Source organism: Macaca mulatta, chromosome 6 (genome assembly GCF_049350105.2).
Source record: "Macaca mulatta isolate MMU2019108-1 chromosome 6, T2T-MMU8v2.0, whole genome shotgun sequence".
In the NCBI taxonomy this organism is placed as follows: domain Eukaryota; kingdom Metazoa; phylum Chordata; class Mammalia; order Primates; family Cercopithecidae; genus Macaca; species Macaca mulatta.
Window position 1 is genome coordinate 189,934,791 of NC_133411.1, and position 17,233 is coordinate 189,952,023.

At 41.3% G+C, this 17,233-nt stretch overlaps 1 protein-coding gene and 2 pseudogenes across 1 annotated transcript in view; all 3 read left to right on the forward strand.

Annotated features, from left to right (window-relative positions):
* The window catches only part of BTNL8 (butyrophilin like 8), a 47,979-nt gene extending 32,183 nt beyond the window's left edge, over window positions 1-15,796 (forward strand). The window contains exons 4-8 of the mRNA XM_077937546.1: window positions 12,021-12,134; window positions 12,900-12,920; window positions 13,447-13,473; window positions 13,766-13,792; window positions 14,422-15,796. Coding sequence (XP_077793672.1) covers window positions 12,021-12,134; window positions 12,900-12,920; window positions 13,447-13,473; window positions 13,766-13,792; window positions 14,422-15,062 — 830 coding nt within the window. The 3' untranslated portion in view covers window positions 15,063-15,796. The remainder of the gene's footprint in view (window positions 1-12,020; window positions 12,135-12,899; window positions 12,921-13,446; window positions 13,474-13,765; window positions 13,793-14,421) is intronic.
* Window positions 6,655-11,985, forward strand: LOC144341258 (small ribosomal subunit protein uS14 pseudogene; annotated as a pseudogene).
* LOC114679051 (protein FAM136A pseudogene) lies at window positions 15,193-16,415 on the forward strand (annotated as a pseudogene).
* Window positions 16,416-17,233: the final 818 nt, after the last annotated feature.

The window sequence follows — 17,233 nt, forward strand, 5'->3', positions numbered from 1 at the left end:
CACTGCCTCCAGCACATGCACACCTGGCTGGGTCACAACAGTGCCTGGACTCAGCTACAACTTTACTCTGCGCTGGAGTGGGCACCAGGAGCAGGGAGAGGGTAGGAAGCAGGAACAGGCACTTCTGAGCCTGCAGGGGCAGAGAGGGTTTCCAGGGCTCCATGAGCACAGAGATGCCTGGGTATGGAGCCACGGCTGGGTGACTGCAGCTGTGCCCCAGAGGGCAGGACTCCTGCCCCATGGACTCAGTAGAGGGTGGGGCTCCCACCTGTTCCCAGCCCCACCTGGCTCCATGGAGCACATAGCCCCAGCCACACCTCCCCTGCTGCAGCCAGCTTCTTCACAGCAACTGCTCCACACAGGCTGCCACGGTTACCAACATCATACTTAAGCATGAAAGGTGGAACACTTTTCCTGTTAGATCAGGGACAATACAAGAATGCCCATTCTTACAACTTTTTTTTTTTTTTTGATGGCATCTCGCTCTGTTGCCAGGCTGGAGTGCAGTGGCACTATCTCAGCTCACTGCAACCTCTGTCTCCTGGGTTCAAGTGATTCTCCTGCCTCAGCCTCCTGAGTAGCTGGAACTACAGGCATGCAGCACCACACCCAGCTAATTTTTTTGTATTTTTAGTAAAGACAGGGTTTCACCATGTTGGCCAGGATGGTCTTGATCTCTTGACCTTGTGATCTGCTTGCCTCGTCCTCCCAAAGTGCTGGGATTACAGGCCACTGCCCCCAGCACTTCTTTCTAACGTAGTACTGGATGTCCTAACCAGCACAGTTCGGCAAAAGAAAGAAAGAAAAGGTATCCACATTGGAAAGAAAAAAGTAAAATTGTCTCTATTTAGTAATGACATGATCTTATATATAGAAAATCCTAAAGACTTAGCCAAAAAAAGATTGGAACAGGTAAGTAAGTCTAGTAATGTTGAAGGATACAAAATCAACATACAAAGATCAGTATCATTTCTATACACTAATGAAAAACTGTCTGAAAAAGATTAAGAAAACAATTCCAATAGCAACAAAAAAGTACTTCAGAGATGAAAGACCTGGTTAAAATTATGGAAAGTTATAAAACACTAATTAAAGAAATTGAAGAAAACATAAGCAAATAGAAAACTATCCTGTGTTCATAATTAGAAGAATTAATATTGTTTAGATGTCCTTGACTAGCAGAGCTGCCGTGTGCTGTAGTGTGCTCTGCAGGAATTGTGGACCAGCACAGTTGAAGATTGCCACCAGCACTCCATCCCCTCAACCAGTGACCCTGACCACTTGATTGGTGGAGCTGCTGCATGCCACATGTGACTCCAGTGATCTAAGGACTTGTGGAGTCACATGTGACCAGACCACTGGTGAGCCAAAACTTTCAATTGGCACAGGTGCTGTACACCACACATGTTCCCCAGGAATTGGGAATTAGCCTGCCCAGCATTTGCTGCCACCAGAAATACCACCCCCTGGAACAGTGGAGGCACCACACATTGCCTGCATCCCCCAGGGTTCCAAGGACTGGTGCACTCAGCACCTGCTGCCATGACTTCATACCCTTGATTGGCAGAGTGACTACATGCTGCATGCAGCCCCCCAGGAGTCTCAGTAACAGCCCTTTTGGTGTCCACCACTGATGGTGGCCATATCTCATTTACTTGCAGAGCTTCTGCATGCTATGTCCATCACCCAGGACTCCAGGTACTGGCCCACTCAGCATCTGGCACCATTAGTAACCTTGCCTCCTCGACTGGTACACCACTGGGACAAGTGACCAGTGGAGCTGTCAAGTTTGGTGTGCACCTTCCTTGCCTAAAAACCAGCCTACCTGGTGGCCCCAGCCCCCAGCAAAGCTGTGGCATTGCCTCCAAAAATACACACAGCCTACAACATTGACACACTTGAAGGTACTGCCAATGTTGATTACAGCTGAAGCAGTTACATGGAAATTATTAATATAATACAGTGCCCACATATCCAGCCAACACCATAGGACTCATCTACAGGAAAATATCTTTGCCTATAAAAGTTTTAAGAAAAAAATTAAGCCCCAAATTGAAAATGTTTGAAATAACAAAAATTAGAGCAGAAATAGAGAGTAGAAAAACAAAAGAAAACATCAACAAAACTAATAGTTGGTTTATATATAATGTTATTCCATAAAATTGGAAGAGGTTACTGTTCCACCAAATTTGCAGATATCAATGTAGGAACACAAGAAACATGAAAATCCATGGGAATATGACACCTCCAAAGGAACACAATAATTCTTCAGTAACAGACTCCAAGGAAAATAAAATCTATGAATGCCTGAAAAGGAGTTCAAAATAATGATCTTAAGAACACTTACTGAGATACAAGAGACTAGAAATGGAGAATTTAACAAAATCAGGGAAACAATTTGTGATCTAAATGAAATATTTTTTTAAAACTCCTTTCCCCATTTTTAAAAAAGAAATATTCAACAGAGAGACAGATATTACAAAACAGAGCTAAACAGGAATCTTGGAGCTAAGGAATTCAATGAATGAAATAAAAACATGGCCATTTGATGGATTACTCTAGTGATAAAATTTGATTCCTTTCAAATTTATACAGGAGATCAATCAGAAGAAAGAATTTCGGAACTTGAAGACAGGTATTTTGAAATAACCCAGTCAGATGAAAAAAAGAAAGAAAAAGAAAAAGAATGAAGAAAGTATGCAGGACTTACGAAATACCATTAAGTGAAAAAATTTTCACATTATGTGAGTTTCAGAAGAAGAAATGACAGATAGTGTAAATAACCTATTTAATAAAATTATAGCTGAAAAATTCCCAAGTCCTGGAAGAGATGTGGATCCAGTTCCAGGAAGCTTAAAAGTTTCCAAATATATTCATCACAAAAAGGTCCTCTACATGGCACATTATAGTCAAATTGTCAAAAGTTAACAACATATAGAGAATTCTAAAATGAGCAAGATAAAAGTGTCATGCTACATACAAGAGAATTCCCATCAGACTAACAGCAGATTTCTTTCTTTCTCCTTCCTTCCTTCCTTCCTTCCTTCCTTCCTTCCTTCCTTTCCTCCTTCCTTCCTTCCTTCCTTCCTTCCTTCCTTCCTTCCTTCCTTCCTTCCTTTCCTCCTTCCTTCCTTCCTTCCTTCCTTCCTTCCTTCCTTTCCTCCTTCCTTCCTTCCTTCCTTTTTTTGATGGAGTCTCGCTCTGTCGCCAGGCTGGAGTGCACTGGCACAATCTCTGCTCACTGCAGCCTCTGACTCCCTAATTCAAGTGATTATCCTGCCTTAGCCTCCCAAGTAGCTGAGATTACAGGCACACACCACCACACCCAGCTAATTTTTGTATTTTTAGTAGAGACAGGGTTTCACCATGTTGGCCAGGATGGTAACAGCAGATTTCTTAACAGAAATCTTACAGGCCAAGAGAGAAAGGGATACTATGTTCAAAGTGCTGGAAGGAAAAAAAGCCAACTAATGTATGATGTCCAGCAAAGCTATTCTTCAGAAATAAAGAAGAAAAATACATTTTTAGATAAGCAAAACTGAGGGAATTTATCACCACTAGATCAGTCTTACAAGAAATGCTCAAGGGAGTCCTACATCTGGAAGGGAAAGGATGATAACTACCAGATGAAAACACCTGAAAGTAGAAAACTCACTGGAAGAACAGATATGAAAATGAGAAAGAGAAAGGAATCAAATTTTATCACTATAGTAATCCATCAAACGGCAAAGGTAAATTATAAGAGAGGAAGAATCAAACTGGATCTACAAAATAATGAACAAAAAGTTAACAAAATGACAGGAGTAAGTCCTCACTCATCAACAATACCCTTCAATGTAAATAGTTTAAATTCCCTAATTAAAATATATAAATTGGCTGAATGAATGAATGAATGAATGAAAAAAGATCCCATTATATGCCACCCAGAAGAAACTCATTTCACTTGTAAAGACACACATAGACTGAAATTGAGAGATGATGAATGGTATTCCACACAAAAGAAAAAAAAAAAACAAGCAAGAATAGCTATACTTATATATCAGCGTAGCTGATATAAGTATCAGTATATAAAATAGATTTTAAGTCAAAAACTATAAAAAGGGACAAAGGAGATTATTATTTAATGATAAAGGGGTCAATTCAGCAAGAGGATATAGCAATTGTAAATATATATGAACCCAACACAGGAGCACCAAGATTCATAAAGCAAATATTACTAGATCTAAAGGGAAAGGTAGATCTCAGTACATTAACGAATGTAACGTCTAGCTGAACTGTCTAGCTGTTGAAGCTGGGGACTTCAACAGTCCACACTCACCATTGGACAGATCATCTAAACAGAAAATCAACAAAATAATATTGGATTTATTGTACACTATACACCAAATGAACCTAGCAGATATCTACATAACATTTTATCCACAAGCTGCAGAATACACATTCTTCTCATCAGTGCATGGAACGTTCTCCAGGATACATTTTATGTTAGGCCACAAAACAACCTCAAAAAAAAGTTTTTTAAATAAAAACTCTATCAAGTATATTTTCAGGGCACAATAGAATAAAACAAGAAATCAATAACAAGAATACTGGAAATTGTACAAATACATGGAAATTAAACAACATTCTTCTGAACAACCATTGGCTCAATGCAGAATTTAACAGAAAGTTAAAAAAAACTCCTTAAAACAAATGAAAATATAAATACAATATACAAGCTGGGCACAGTGACTCACGCCTGTAATCCCAGCATTTTGGGAGGCTGAGGCAGGCAGATCATGAGGTCAAGGGGTCAAGACCAGCCTGGCCAACATGGTGAAGCACTGTCTCTACTAAAAATATAAAAAGTTAGCTGGGTGTGGTGGCGCTAATCCCAGCTACTCGGGAGGCTGAGGCAGGAGAATCTCTTGAACCAGGGAGGCAGAGGTTGCAGTGAGCTGAGATCATGCCGCTGCACTTCAGCCTGGGTGACAGAGCAAGACTTCATCTCAGAGGGAAAAAAAAAAAAAAAAAGAAACACAACATACCAAAACATATGGGATATAGCAAAAGCAGTACTAGGAGGGAAGTTTATAGCAATAAATGCCTACATCACAAAAGGTATAAATATTTGAAGTAAAAAAAAAAAAACCCTAACAATTAGCCTCAAGAAATTAGAAGGGCAAGAAGAAACGAAGCCCAAATTTTGTAGAAGGAAATAAATATCAGAGGAGAAATAAACGAAATAAAGACCAAAATTATAATACAAAAGACCAACAAAATAAGAGTTTGTGTTTTGAAAAGATAAAATTGACAAACCCTTAGCTAGACTATGAAAAAAAAGAGAGAAGACCCAAATAAAGAAAATTAGAAACCAAAAGGAGGCATTACAACTGATACCAGAGAAATACAAAGGATCACTGGAGACTATTAAGAAATATATGCCCCGGGGCACAGCTGCTTATGCCTGTAATCTCAGCACTTTGGGAGGCCAAGGCAGCAAATCACTTGAGGTCAGGAGTTCGAGACCAGCCTGGCCAACATGGTGAAACCCTGTTTCTACTAAAAAAGAAAAACCCACAAAAATTAGCCAAAGAAAGAGAAAGAGAAGGAAGGGAGGGAGGGAGGGAGGGAGGGAGGGAGGAAGGAAGGAAGGAAGGAAGGAAGGAAGGAAGGAAGGAAGGAGAGAAAGAAAGAGAAAACTAGTATATGCCAACAAATTGGAAAACGTAGAAGTAGATAACCTCATAAACACATGGAACATACCAAAATAGAGTCAGGAAAAAATAGAAAACCTAATCAGACCAATAATGAGTAACAAGAGTGAATCAGTGGTAGAAAGTATCCCAGCAAACAAAAGCTCAAAACAAGATATCTGACTTCACTGCTGGATTCTATTAAACTTTTAAAGATCTAACACCTTCTTTTCTTAAAGTATTACAAAAAGTTGAAGCGGTGGGAATTCTTCCAAACTCATTCCATAAGGACAGTATTGCCCTGATAGCAAAATCATAAAAGAATACAACACAAAGGAGAATGCTACAGGCCAATATCCATTATGAACATAGATGCAAAAATTCTCAACAAAATACTAGCAATCCAAATCCAATAGCACATCAAAAAGAATATACACCATGATTAACTGGGATTGATTCCTGGGATGCAAGGATGGTTCAACATATGGAAATCAATAAATGTGATATATCATATCAACAGAATGAAGACCAAAAAGCATATGATCATCTCAATAGACATCAAAAAATATCTGATGAAATTCAACATTCCTGCATGATATAAACTCTCAACAGGTTAGATGTAGAAGAAATGTACCTCAACACAATCAAGGTCACATATGACAAACTCACAGTTAACATCATACAGAATGGGGAAAAGTTGAAAGCTTTTCAATAAGAACTGGAACAAGACAAGGATGCCCACTTTTACTACTCTTATTCAACCAAGTACTGGAAGTCCTAGCCAGAGCAATTAGGCAAGAGAAAAAAAATAAAGAGAATCTAAATTGGAAAGGAGAAAGTCAAATTGTCCCTGTTCACAAACAACACGATCTTTATATATATATATATCTTTATATATATATATACACACTACAGATTCCACCAAAAAAACCTCTTAGAATTGATAAACAAATTCAGTAATGTTGCAGGATACAAAATCGACATATAAATTTAGTAGTGTTTCTACATACCAATAACAAACTAGTTGAAAAAGAATCAAGAAAGCAGTATCATTTACAATAGCTACAACAAAATAAAATACCAAGGAATAAGTTTAACCAAGGAGGTGAAGATCTATACAATAAAAACTAGAAAACATTGATGAAAGCAACTGAAGGGAACACAAATGAAAAGATACCCCATGTTCCTGATCTAAAAGAATTAAGATGGGTAAAATGACGATACTACCCCAAGTGATGTACAGAGTCAATGCAATCCTTATCAAAATGCCAATGACATTCTTTAAAGAAATAAAAACCAAAATCCTAAAATTCATATGGAGCCACAAAAGACTCCAAATAGCCAAAGCATTACTGAATAATTAACAAAGCTGGAGGTATCGCATTATGGAGCTTCAAAATACACTACAAAAGCATAATAGCCAAGACAGCATGGTACTAGCATGAAAGCAGACACACAGAAGAATGAGACAGAATACAAAACCCAGATATAAATCCACATATTTACAGTCAGCTCATGTCTGAGAAAGGTGCCAAGAATATATATTAGACAAAAGACAGTCTCTTCAAAAAATAGTGCTGCATTTGCTAGTATCCATATGCAGAAGAAAGAACTAACCCCTATCTCTCACCATATATAAAAATAAACTCTTGATGAATTAAAGGCTAAAATGTAAAACCTGAAACTATAAAGCTACTAGAAGAAAACATAGGAAAAATGCTTCAGGACATTGGACTGGGCAATAATTTTTTTAAATATATGATTTCAAAACCATGGACAACAAAAGCAGAAATGGACACGTGATTATATCAAACTGAAAAGCTTTTGCACAGCAAAGGAAATAATTAACAGAGTGAAGAGGTAACTTACAGAATGGGAGAAAATATTTGCAAACTATACATCTGACTAGATATTCATATAAGGAACTCAAACAGCTCAAGAGTGAGAAACCCAAATAATCCAATCACAAAAGGGAAGATAGATTTCTTTTTTTTTTTTTTTTTTGAGACAGAGTCTCGCTCTGTCACCCAGGCTGGAGTGCAATGGCACAATCTCGGCTCACTGCAACGTTGGCCTCCTGGGTTCAAGTGATTCTCCTGCCTCAGCCTCCCGAGTAACCGATTACAGGCACCTGCCACCATGCCCAACTAATTTTTATATTTTTAGTAGAGACGGGGTTTCACCAGGTTGGCCAGGCTGGTCTCTAACTCCTGACCTCAGGTGATCCGCCTGCCTCCCAAAGTGCTGGGATTACAGGCACGAGCCACTGTGCCCGGCCAAGATGATAGACCTTATAGACATTTCTCAAAAGAAAACATACAAATGAACAACAGACATATAAAAACTGTTCAATATCACTAGTTATCAGGGAAATGCAAATAAAAACTACAATTAGATAAAACATTACTCAAGTTAAAATTGCTATTATCAAAAAGACAAAAGATAACAATTGTTGTTGATGTGGAGAAAAGGAACACTTGCACACCACTGGTGGGATTTTAAATTAGTATGTTCATTATGAAAAACAGTATGGAGATTTCTCAAAAAATTAAAAATGAAACTACCATAGATCCAGCAAAGTACTGAGTATATCCAAAAGGAAGAAAATCAACATATTGAAGAGATCTGCACTCCTATGTTTATTTCAGTACTATTCACAATAGCTAAGATATGGAATCAACCTAAGTGTTTATTAACAAATTAATGAAAAGGAAATATGATGTATATACAAAATAGAATATTATTCAGTAATAAAAAGAGTGAAATCCTATTATTTGCAACAACATGGATGAACTTAGAAGACACTATGTTTAGTACATTAAACCATACATGATCTCACCCATATGTAGAATCCAATAAATGTATCTCATAGAGGTAGAGAACCTAGAAGACATTATGTTAAGTAAATTAATCCAGACACAGAAATACAAATACCACATGATCTCACCCATATACGGAATCCAAAAAGTTTATCTGATAGAAGTAGAGAAGTGGGGTTACCAGAGAGTGCTGGAGCTGGGGATAAGGTAGAGGGAGGAATGGAGAAATGGTGTCCTATTGCATAGCAGAGTGACTATAGTTAACAAGAATGTATAGTATATTTCAGAATAGCTAGAAGAGAGGACTTTGAATGTTCTCACCACAAAGACACGACAAGTGTTTGAGGTGATGGAAATGATCTTCACACAATGTATACATGTATCACAACATCACATTGTACCACATAAATACATACAGTTATGTGGAAATTAAAATTCTTTTAAAAAGCTGATCTCATAGAAGTAGAAAGTGGAACAGTGGTTACTAGAGACTGGTAAGGGTAGAGGGATTGCGGGGGATGAGGAGAGGTTGATCAGGCACAAAATTACATTTAAATGGCAGCAATAAGTTCTAGTCTTCCACTGCACAGTAGGGTAACTATAATTACCAATTACATATTACATATCTCAGAATAGCTAGAAAGGAGGATTTTGAATGTTCTCACCTTAAAGAAATGATTAATGTTTTAGGTGATACCTTAATTTGATCATTACATATTGTATACATATATCAAAACACCATTTTGTACTGTAAATATGAACAATTATTACGTCAATACGAAATAAAATAAAACTTAAAAAATTGAACACAAATAAAGAAAATCTATTCTATGTTCAGGAATTGGAACAATTAGCACTGTTAAAATGTTCATACTACCCAAAGCTATCTACAGATTCAACACAATCTCTCTCAAGATTCTAATGTCACTTTTCACAGATAAAGAAAAAAGCAATCCTTAAATTCATATGGAACCACAAAATAACTCAAACAGCCAAAGCAATCTTGAGCAAAAGTAACAAAGTTGGAGCCCCTATACTCTGATTTCAAAATATAAAGTGATTATAATTAAAACATCCTGGGGCTGGCACAAAAGCAGACACACGACTCAATGGAACAGGATGGAAAGTTTAGAAATACACCCATGTGTTTATGAACAATTGATTTTTGAAAAAGGTGCCAAGAACACAGGATGAAGAAAGGACAGTCTCTTCAACAAATGATATTGAAACAAGTGGATATCCACATGCACACGTATGAAGCTGAACCCTTATCTCACACCATGTACAAAAATGAACTCAAATTAGATTAAAAAGTTAAATGTAAGACCTGCAACTATAAAACTACTAGAAGAAAACATATGGCAAAGCTCCATGATACTGATCTTGGCAATAATATTTTTGAATATGCCATAAAAAGCATAGACAACAAAAGCAAAAATAGGCAAATGGGATTACATCAAACTAAAAAGCTTCTGTACAGCAAAGAAAACAGTAAACAAGGTGAAGGACAACCCACAGAGTGAGAGAAAATACTTGCAAACCAAACAGCTGATAGGGGATTAATATACAAAATATATAAGAAATTCAAACAGCTCAATAGCAAGAAAACAAATAACCCGATCTTAAAAATGGGCAAAGACCTAAACAAACACTTCTCAAAATAATATTTAAGTGGACAACAGGGAGGGTGTATGCTTGCGTTAACTCTCTTCTTCCACCTAGTTGCACTCCTGAGAGCAAGATGGGCCACCAGCAGCTGTACTGGAGCCACCCGTGAAAATTCGGTCAGGGTCCTTCTCTTGTCGAGTCTGCTCAAACCGGCACGGTCTGATCCGGAAATACGGCCTCAATATGTGCTGGAAGTGTTTCCATCAGTACGCAAAGGATATAGGTTTCATTAAGATGGACTAAGTGATCTTCCTTGAATGGATTATCCAAGGCATCTACGCAATGAAAAACCACAATAGCTCTTTGCACATAAACATTAATAAATAAATAAATAAATGGACAACAGGTACATGAAGAAATGCTCAGCATCTCTAATCATTGTGGAAATGCAAATTAAACCACAATGAGATATCACCTTACACCTCTTTGAATGACTGTTATCAAAAAGATTAAAGATAAGAGTTGGCGAGGATGCTGGGAAAAGGAACTCTTGGACGTTATTGGTGGGAATGTAAATTAGTATGGCCATTATGGAAAACAGTATGGAGTTTTCTCAAAAATCTAAAAATAGAACTGCTCCATGATTCAGCAATCCTACTTGTGGGAATATATGAAAATGCACTGTAGTCAATATGTTGAATGAATAGCTGTATTACTCACAATTGCTAAATTCAATCTAAGTGTCCATCATCAGATGAATGGGTAAAGAAAATGTGATCTATAAATACAATGGAATATAATATTTAGCCTTTAAAAAAAGGATGGACATTTTGTCATTTGTAATTCCGAGGATAAACCTGAAGGACATTATGCTAAGTGAAATAAGCCAAGCTCAGAAAGATGAATCTCTCGTGATCTATGTCAAAGCTAAAAAAGCTAAACTCAACAATAGAGAGTAGAATGTTACCAGAGGCTGGGGCAGAGGGCAAGAGAGAATGGGGAGTTGTTGGTCAAAGGGCGCAAAGATTGAGATAGACAAGAGGAATATGTTTTGAAGTCTGTTGAACTACAGGGTGACTGTAGTCAATAATAACATATTGTATATTTCAGAATAACAGAAAGAACAAAATTTAAATGTCTCATCATAAAAATGATAAGTAAGGGAGATGATGGATGTATTAATTAGCTTGATTTAATCACTCCACATTGTAGGCATGTATCAAAGAGTCACACTGTACCCGTTAATATGTATGAGGTTTGTCAGTTTAAATAATAGTAAAAGGAGGGAAGAGATATTTTTTCAGACAAGAAGATGCAAATATTTTAAGGTATCAGTTCTCTCTGAATTGATCTATAGATTCAGTGCAATTCCATTCAAATTTTCAGCAGAATTTTCTTAGAACTTGACAAGTCAATACAAAAATTTATGTTGCACAGCAAATGGCCATGATTGCCAAGGCACAACTGAATAAGAAGTGAGGAAAATTAGCCTAGTTTATACCAAAACATATCCTGGAATTGTGGTGATTAAGCCACTCAAAATTATTGGCACAAAAGTGGACAGGTAGACAAATGGCATAGAGCAGAGAGCCCAGCAACAAATCCAAACCTAAACAGAAAGCAGAGAGCCCAGCAACAAATCCAAACCTAAACAGAAGGCCTACTGGGTCAGAGGTGACGGTGCGTGTATTAGTGTGGAAAGGAAAGTCCATTCAGTAAATGTTGGCACGGTCGTTATCTGTTGAGAAGAAAATTAAATAGAACCACTACTGCATTTTATAACAAAAATAAAATCAAAGTGTTAAACCTATGGGAGAATTTATAGAAACCTATAAATTTTCTATAGGTGAGTCCTTGAAGAATTGAATTGTGTCCTTTGTTCACCGATAACTAAAATGTCTGTGGGATTGTTTTTCAGATACCTTTTTCCAGCCTGTATCATGGTACCTGGCTACCAAAGTACTGGGAATACTCTGCTGTGGCCTATTTTTTGGCATTGTTGGACTGAAGATTTTCTTCTCCAAATTCCAGGGTAAGCGAGAGAGAGAAGCATGGGCCGGCGACTTATTTATGGTTCCAGCAGGGACAGGATCAGAGATGCTCCCACATCCCAGCTGCTTCTCTTCCTCTAGTCCTAGCCTCCAGGGGCCCAGGCCCAAAAAAGTAATCACCCTTCTGTAGGGTATTCGAACAACTCTTCCTCGGCAAATATCAACTACGACAGGCCCTTGCTACTTCATTTAGGCCAAATAATAAGGGGATGAATGATTTTCAGTACCTATAGAGCTTGGATAATTTTCCATGAACAACACCAAGACTCCTATTAAAAAGTTTTAATGTGGCGAACAAATTCATAAAGGAAGAAGTCAAAGTGACTGACAATAAGATAAAATTATATTCAGTCTCAATAAGACTTTTTACCCCCAAAACCAATTTCTTCCCCCTTGGGAGTGACACTTCTCCCGGGGATGAGGCCGCCCCCGCCTCCCCTCCCAGCCGCCTTCTGCCATCTCCATCCCCCCGCCTCCCCTCCCAGCCGCCTTCTCCCACCTCCATCCCCACCTCCACAGCATCCCAGCTGTTGTCCCTCTCCTTAGCATGAACCTTCCTGATCTCTTGCTCCCCCCAGACAGCTATGCTCCGTGCGGGGGGCTGCGGAGACAAGCACATGTAAGTGTTCTAGGAGAGGCCCTGCCCTTCACACCCGCAGCTTGTCCCACCTGTGCAAGCAGCCAGGGTCATGTTTGTACCTTGCACACTCCTGTGTCCACCACTGAATACACTGTTTCTGTTTCAGGGAAAATCCAGGCAGAATTGGGTAAGTGTGTGTCACGTCCTGAGCCTCCCACACATGGTTCTCCCGGGTCCCTCCCTGATCCACAGCGTGAGCCTCTGGAGACCCCGGCTCCAGGCTGGACAGGAAGTACCGGCAGGGGGAGGAGAGCAGCTGCCTCGCTCTCTCCATCCACGGCTAATGAGTTGCCCCTCAGATATCTGGAGGGCTTAGGATAGGCCTCAGGGCCTGGAAGTCCCATCTGTGCCTGTTGCCCGTTGGTCCGCTCCGTGTGTGGTGGGGGGAGGTGTTGATCACAAGCTCTGAGGGTGTGGACCACAGGGAGGAACTTGAGAAAAATTGGTGGGTGATCCTCAACCTCCCTGGCCTGATGCTTTGAGACTTTACCCAGTCCTGTATCAACCACTAAATCGTCTGCTTTTTGTTTCGTGGAAACTGCAGGATAAACTGGGTGAGAGTGTTATCACATGCAGGGCTTTCCTCCCACGCTCTCCTTGGGCCCTGCTCTGTGATGTCAGCCTCTTATGTGTGTTTTGTTTTTGTTTTTCAGACTGGAGAAGAAAGCACAGACAGGCAGGTAAAAGAAAATATTCCTCTTCCCACATTTATGACTCCTTTCCAAGTCTCTCGTTTATGGATTTTTATATCCTGAGGCCCATGGGTACCTGCAGAGCCAAGCTTGTGATGGGAACTCTGAAACTGCAGATTCTGGGGGAGGTACATTTTGTAGAGAAGCCCCACAGCCTTCCTCAGATCTCTGGAGGGCCCACGACACTCAAAAAAGGTCCTAATCCTTGGTCTCTCCCTTCTCCCTGAGGCCTGTTTCCCACCTGAGCACTGAACTGCCTGCTCTGTCTGCTTGCTTTCAGAATTGAGAGATGCCCGGAAACACGCAGGTACCAATGCCTGGTCGGGTGACGGTGGGACAGAATCTCAGGTGGACATGAGAGGGCGAGCTGAAGAGGGACAGATATGGGAACAGAGTGATGCTGAGACCCATCCTGCCTGCAGATGGAGAAACTGGAATGCTTGATAGCTCCCAAGAGTGCAGTGCCCCCAGACACACTTCTTCCCCTGGGTCTAGAAGGGGAGGAGACAAGGGCTGGGAGATAGGGGGAGTCTTTGGCACAGTTTCAGGAAATTGAGGGCACTAGTGACTGGTCAGGGGTCTGAGCTGGGGGAAGGAAGTGAAGTCAGGTAGAAAATTCTGAGTGGGAGGAAGTTAGATAGTGGAGTCCCTCCAGCTCTTATGAAACAAATAGTTTTATGTGTGAAGGGACAGTGGCAGGGTTGGGTGATATGCTGAGATTGGGACGTCATATTGGGACATTTCTAGACGTTGATGGGTCCTCCAGGCTGCACTGGTGATGAGAGAATCTGAAAAGCAGTGTCTGAGGGAGGCTCAGGTCCGGGGCCTCACCTATGCCACCCGGAGCCAGTCTGCAGCAGGAGGGTTGACCTCTTGTTCCAGCCCAGATTTCCTCTTCAGTAACTCACGCTTCCTCTCTCCCCCACCGCACCCCAGTGGAGGTGACGCTGGACCCAGAGACGGCTCACCCACAGCTCTGCGTTTCTGATCTGAAAACTGTAACCCATAGAAAAGCTCCCCAGGATATGCCTCCCTCTGAGAAGAGATTTATAAGGAAGAGTGTGGTGGCTTCTCAGAATTTCCAAGCAGGGAGACATTACTGGGAGGTGGACGTGGGACACAATCAAAGGTGGTACGTGGGAGTGTGCCGGGATGGCGTGAGCAGGAGGAAGAAGAGAGTGACTTTGTCTCCCAATCATGGGTACTGGGTCCTCGGAATGAATGCAGAAAATTTGTATTTCACGTTAAATCCCCATTTTATCAGCCTCTGCCCCAGGACCCCTCTGACACAAATAGGGGTCTTCCTGGACTATGAGTGCGGCACCGTCTCCTTCTTCAACATAAATGACCAGTCCCTCATTTATACCCTGACATGTCGGTTTGAAGGTTTATTGAGGCCCTACATTGAGTATCCATCCCATAATGAGCAAAATGGGACTCCCATAGTTATCTGCCCAGTCACCCAGGAATCGGAGAGAAAGGTCTCTTGGCAAAGCGCCTCTGCAATCCCAGAGGCAAGCAACAGCGAGTTCTCCTCACAGGCAACCACGCCCTTCCTCCCCGGGAGTGATGCGTAGGACGAATCACACCTCACATTCTTCTTTAGGATACTAAGGTTTCTCTCCCAGATCCGAAGTCCCACAGCGGCCAGCCAAGGTGGCTTCCAGATGAAGGGGGACTGGCCTGTCCATATGGGAGTCAGGGGTCATGGCTGCCCTGAGTGGGGAGGGAAGAAAGCTGACATTAGATTTAGTTTGCTCTCACTCCATCCAGCTAAGTAATCTTGAAATAGTCACCACCTCTCAGGTGAGGAACAGTCAGGAATTCCCAACTCACAGCCTGTGGTGTAGATTAAGTAGACAATGAATGTGAATCATGCTTAGATCTTGTTGGTGACAGAATGTATCCTAATGGCTTGTTGATTATATTACACTTTTCATAAGGTCTTTGCTTATTTCTTTCACATGAATTTATTGTTCCCTACTTCAAATCACCCATGAAACAGGCACGTGCTCTGTGCCACAGCCAAGGAATTATAGGGAAGGGGGCACTTCCATTTAATTCTATAGAGCCCACATTACCTTCATACCAAAACCAGACAATAACATTACAAGAAAAGACAGGAAAACTACATGTCTATATCCCCCATGAACTTAGACACAAATGTTCTAATTAAACTTTTAGCAAACTGAATCCAGCAATACATTCCAAGAATAAGACATCACTACCAAATGTGGTTTTTCTCATATGTGGCTTAATATTCAGATATCAACCAGTATAATTAACCACATCAACAAACTGAAAAAGAAAACGATACGATCACTTCGACAGATGCAGGAAAAATTACACCTGTGAGCAAAGAAGCCACACAGATGACAGGCCACGAAAAGACGCTCCACGTCACCGACGGGCCCAGGAAAAGATGCTCAACATCATAGTAATTGAGAAAACTCAAAACAATAACGAGATACCATTCCTACCTATTGGAGTGGTAATACAATTGTGAGGACAGTCAAGCATCCATGCAGCAGGTGCAGCAGTGCACTGAGCACTGCCAAGCGCCTCTGACTCAAGCCTAGGCCTTGGTGACCAGCGAGCTGGAGACGTTCTGGGACCACCTGGCCTGGTGCCTCCTGCGTTGCTGTGACAAAGCTGAAGATTCAAGCAGGGAGTAAGGAGCTTCAGGTGAAGCAACCACTGGACGGCTGAGTGACCAAGTGTGTGGATGGCCACGTACACCTCATCCCGACTATGAGCAAGGAAATGAAGGAGTCTCTCTTATCCTCTGGGAAATAAAAGTCTTTGCCAGTGGCCCTCACAACAGCTGGCACTGCAGCGGAACATGAGGCCACCTGGGAGGCTGGGAGCCTTTGCCTTTCTGGTCTTTCACCTTGGCCACGCCTTGGCTGAGTCTCGGGCTGCTCACCTGGATCTACTGGATATTCTCTGTCCAGACTCTTCACCACAGAGTCCACCACCTCCTGCACCCACAACAGCTGTGTGACGACCCTTCACTGCCCTTCCGAAGAGTTCATTTTTTTAAACGGAATAGGAGGCTGGGCGCGGTGGCTCACGCCTGTCATCCCGGCACTTTGGGAGGCCGAGACGGGTGGATCACGAGGTCAGGAGATCGAGACCATCCTGGCTAACACAGTGAAACCCCGTCTCTACTAAAAATACAAAAAATTAGCCGGGCGTGGTGGCGGCGCCTGTAGTCCCAGCTACTTGGGAGAATGCCGTGAACCCAGGAGGTGGAGCTTGCAGTGAGCCGAGATGGCGCCACTGCACTCCAGCCTGGGCGACAGAGCGAGACTCCGTCTTAAAAAAAAAAAAAAAAAAAAAAAAAAAGGAATGGGAATTTTAGTCTTTTAAGCTAGGTTTACGAAGAAGTTAAGAATGGCAACAAGCGAAAGGCACGCGCCACCCTCCTCCACACACCAGGTCTTTTATGTTCCAGTCCTAAAAAGTGAAATGGAAAAACTAGCGCTAAGTTGGGTCAGGGATATTCCAGGAGAGGGTTTCAGACATCATGTTTCATGTGGCAGCAGGATCTCTCTTGTAACAAGCCAGAGCCCTCCACGCTACCAAATTCCTCTTGCCACACAGGGACCACCAGCTGGCAGGTTAGATCTGATGGTGTTTGAGGAGAGGTGTTTCTGTTTGTTGTCACATCCTGTTTCCCAAACTGTCACCACAACATTTCCCACAACCTCTCACACAAAACCCATGAGGTCACTTGCTTGGGGGA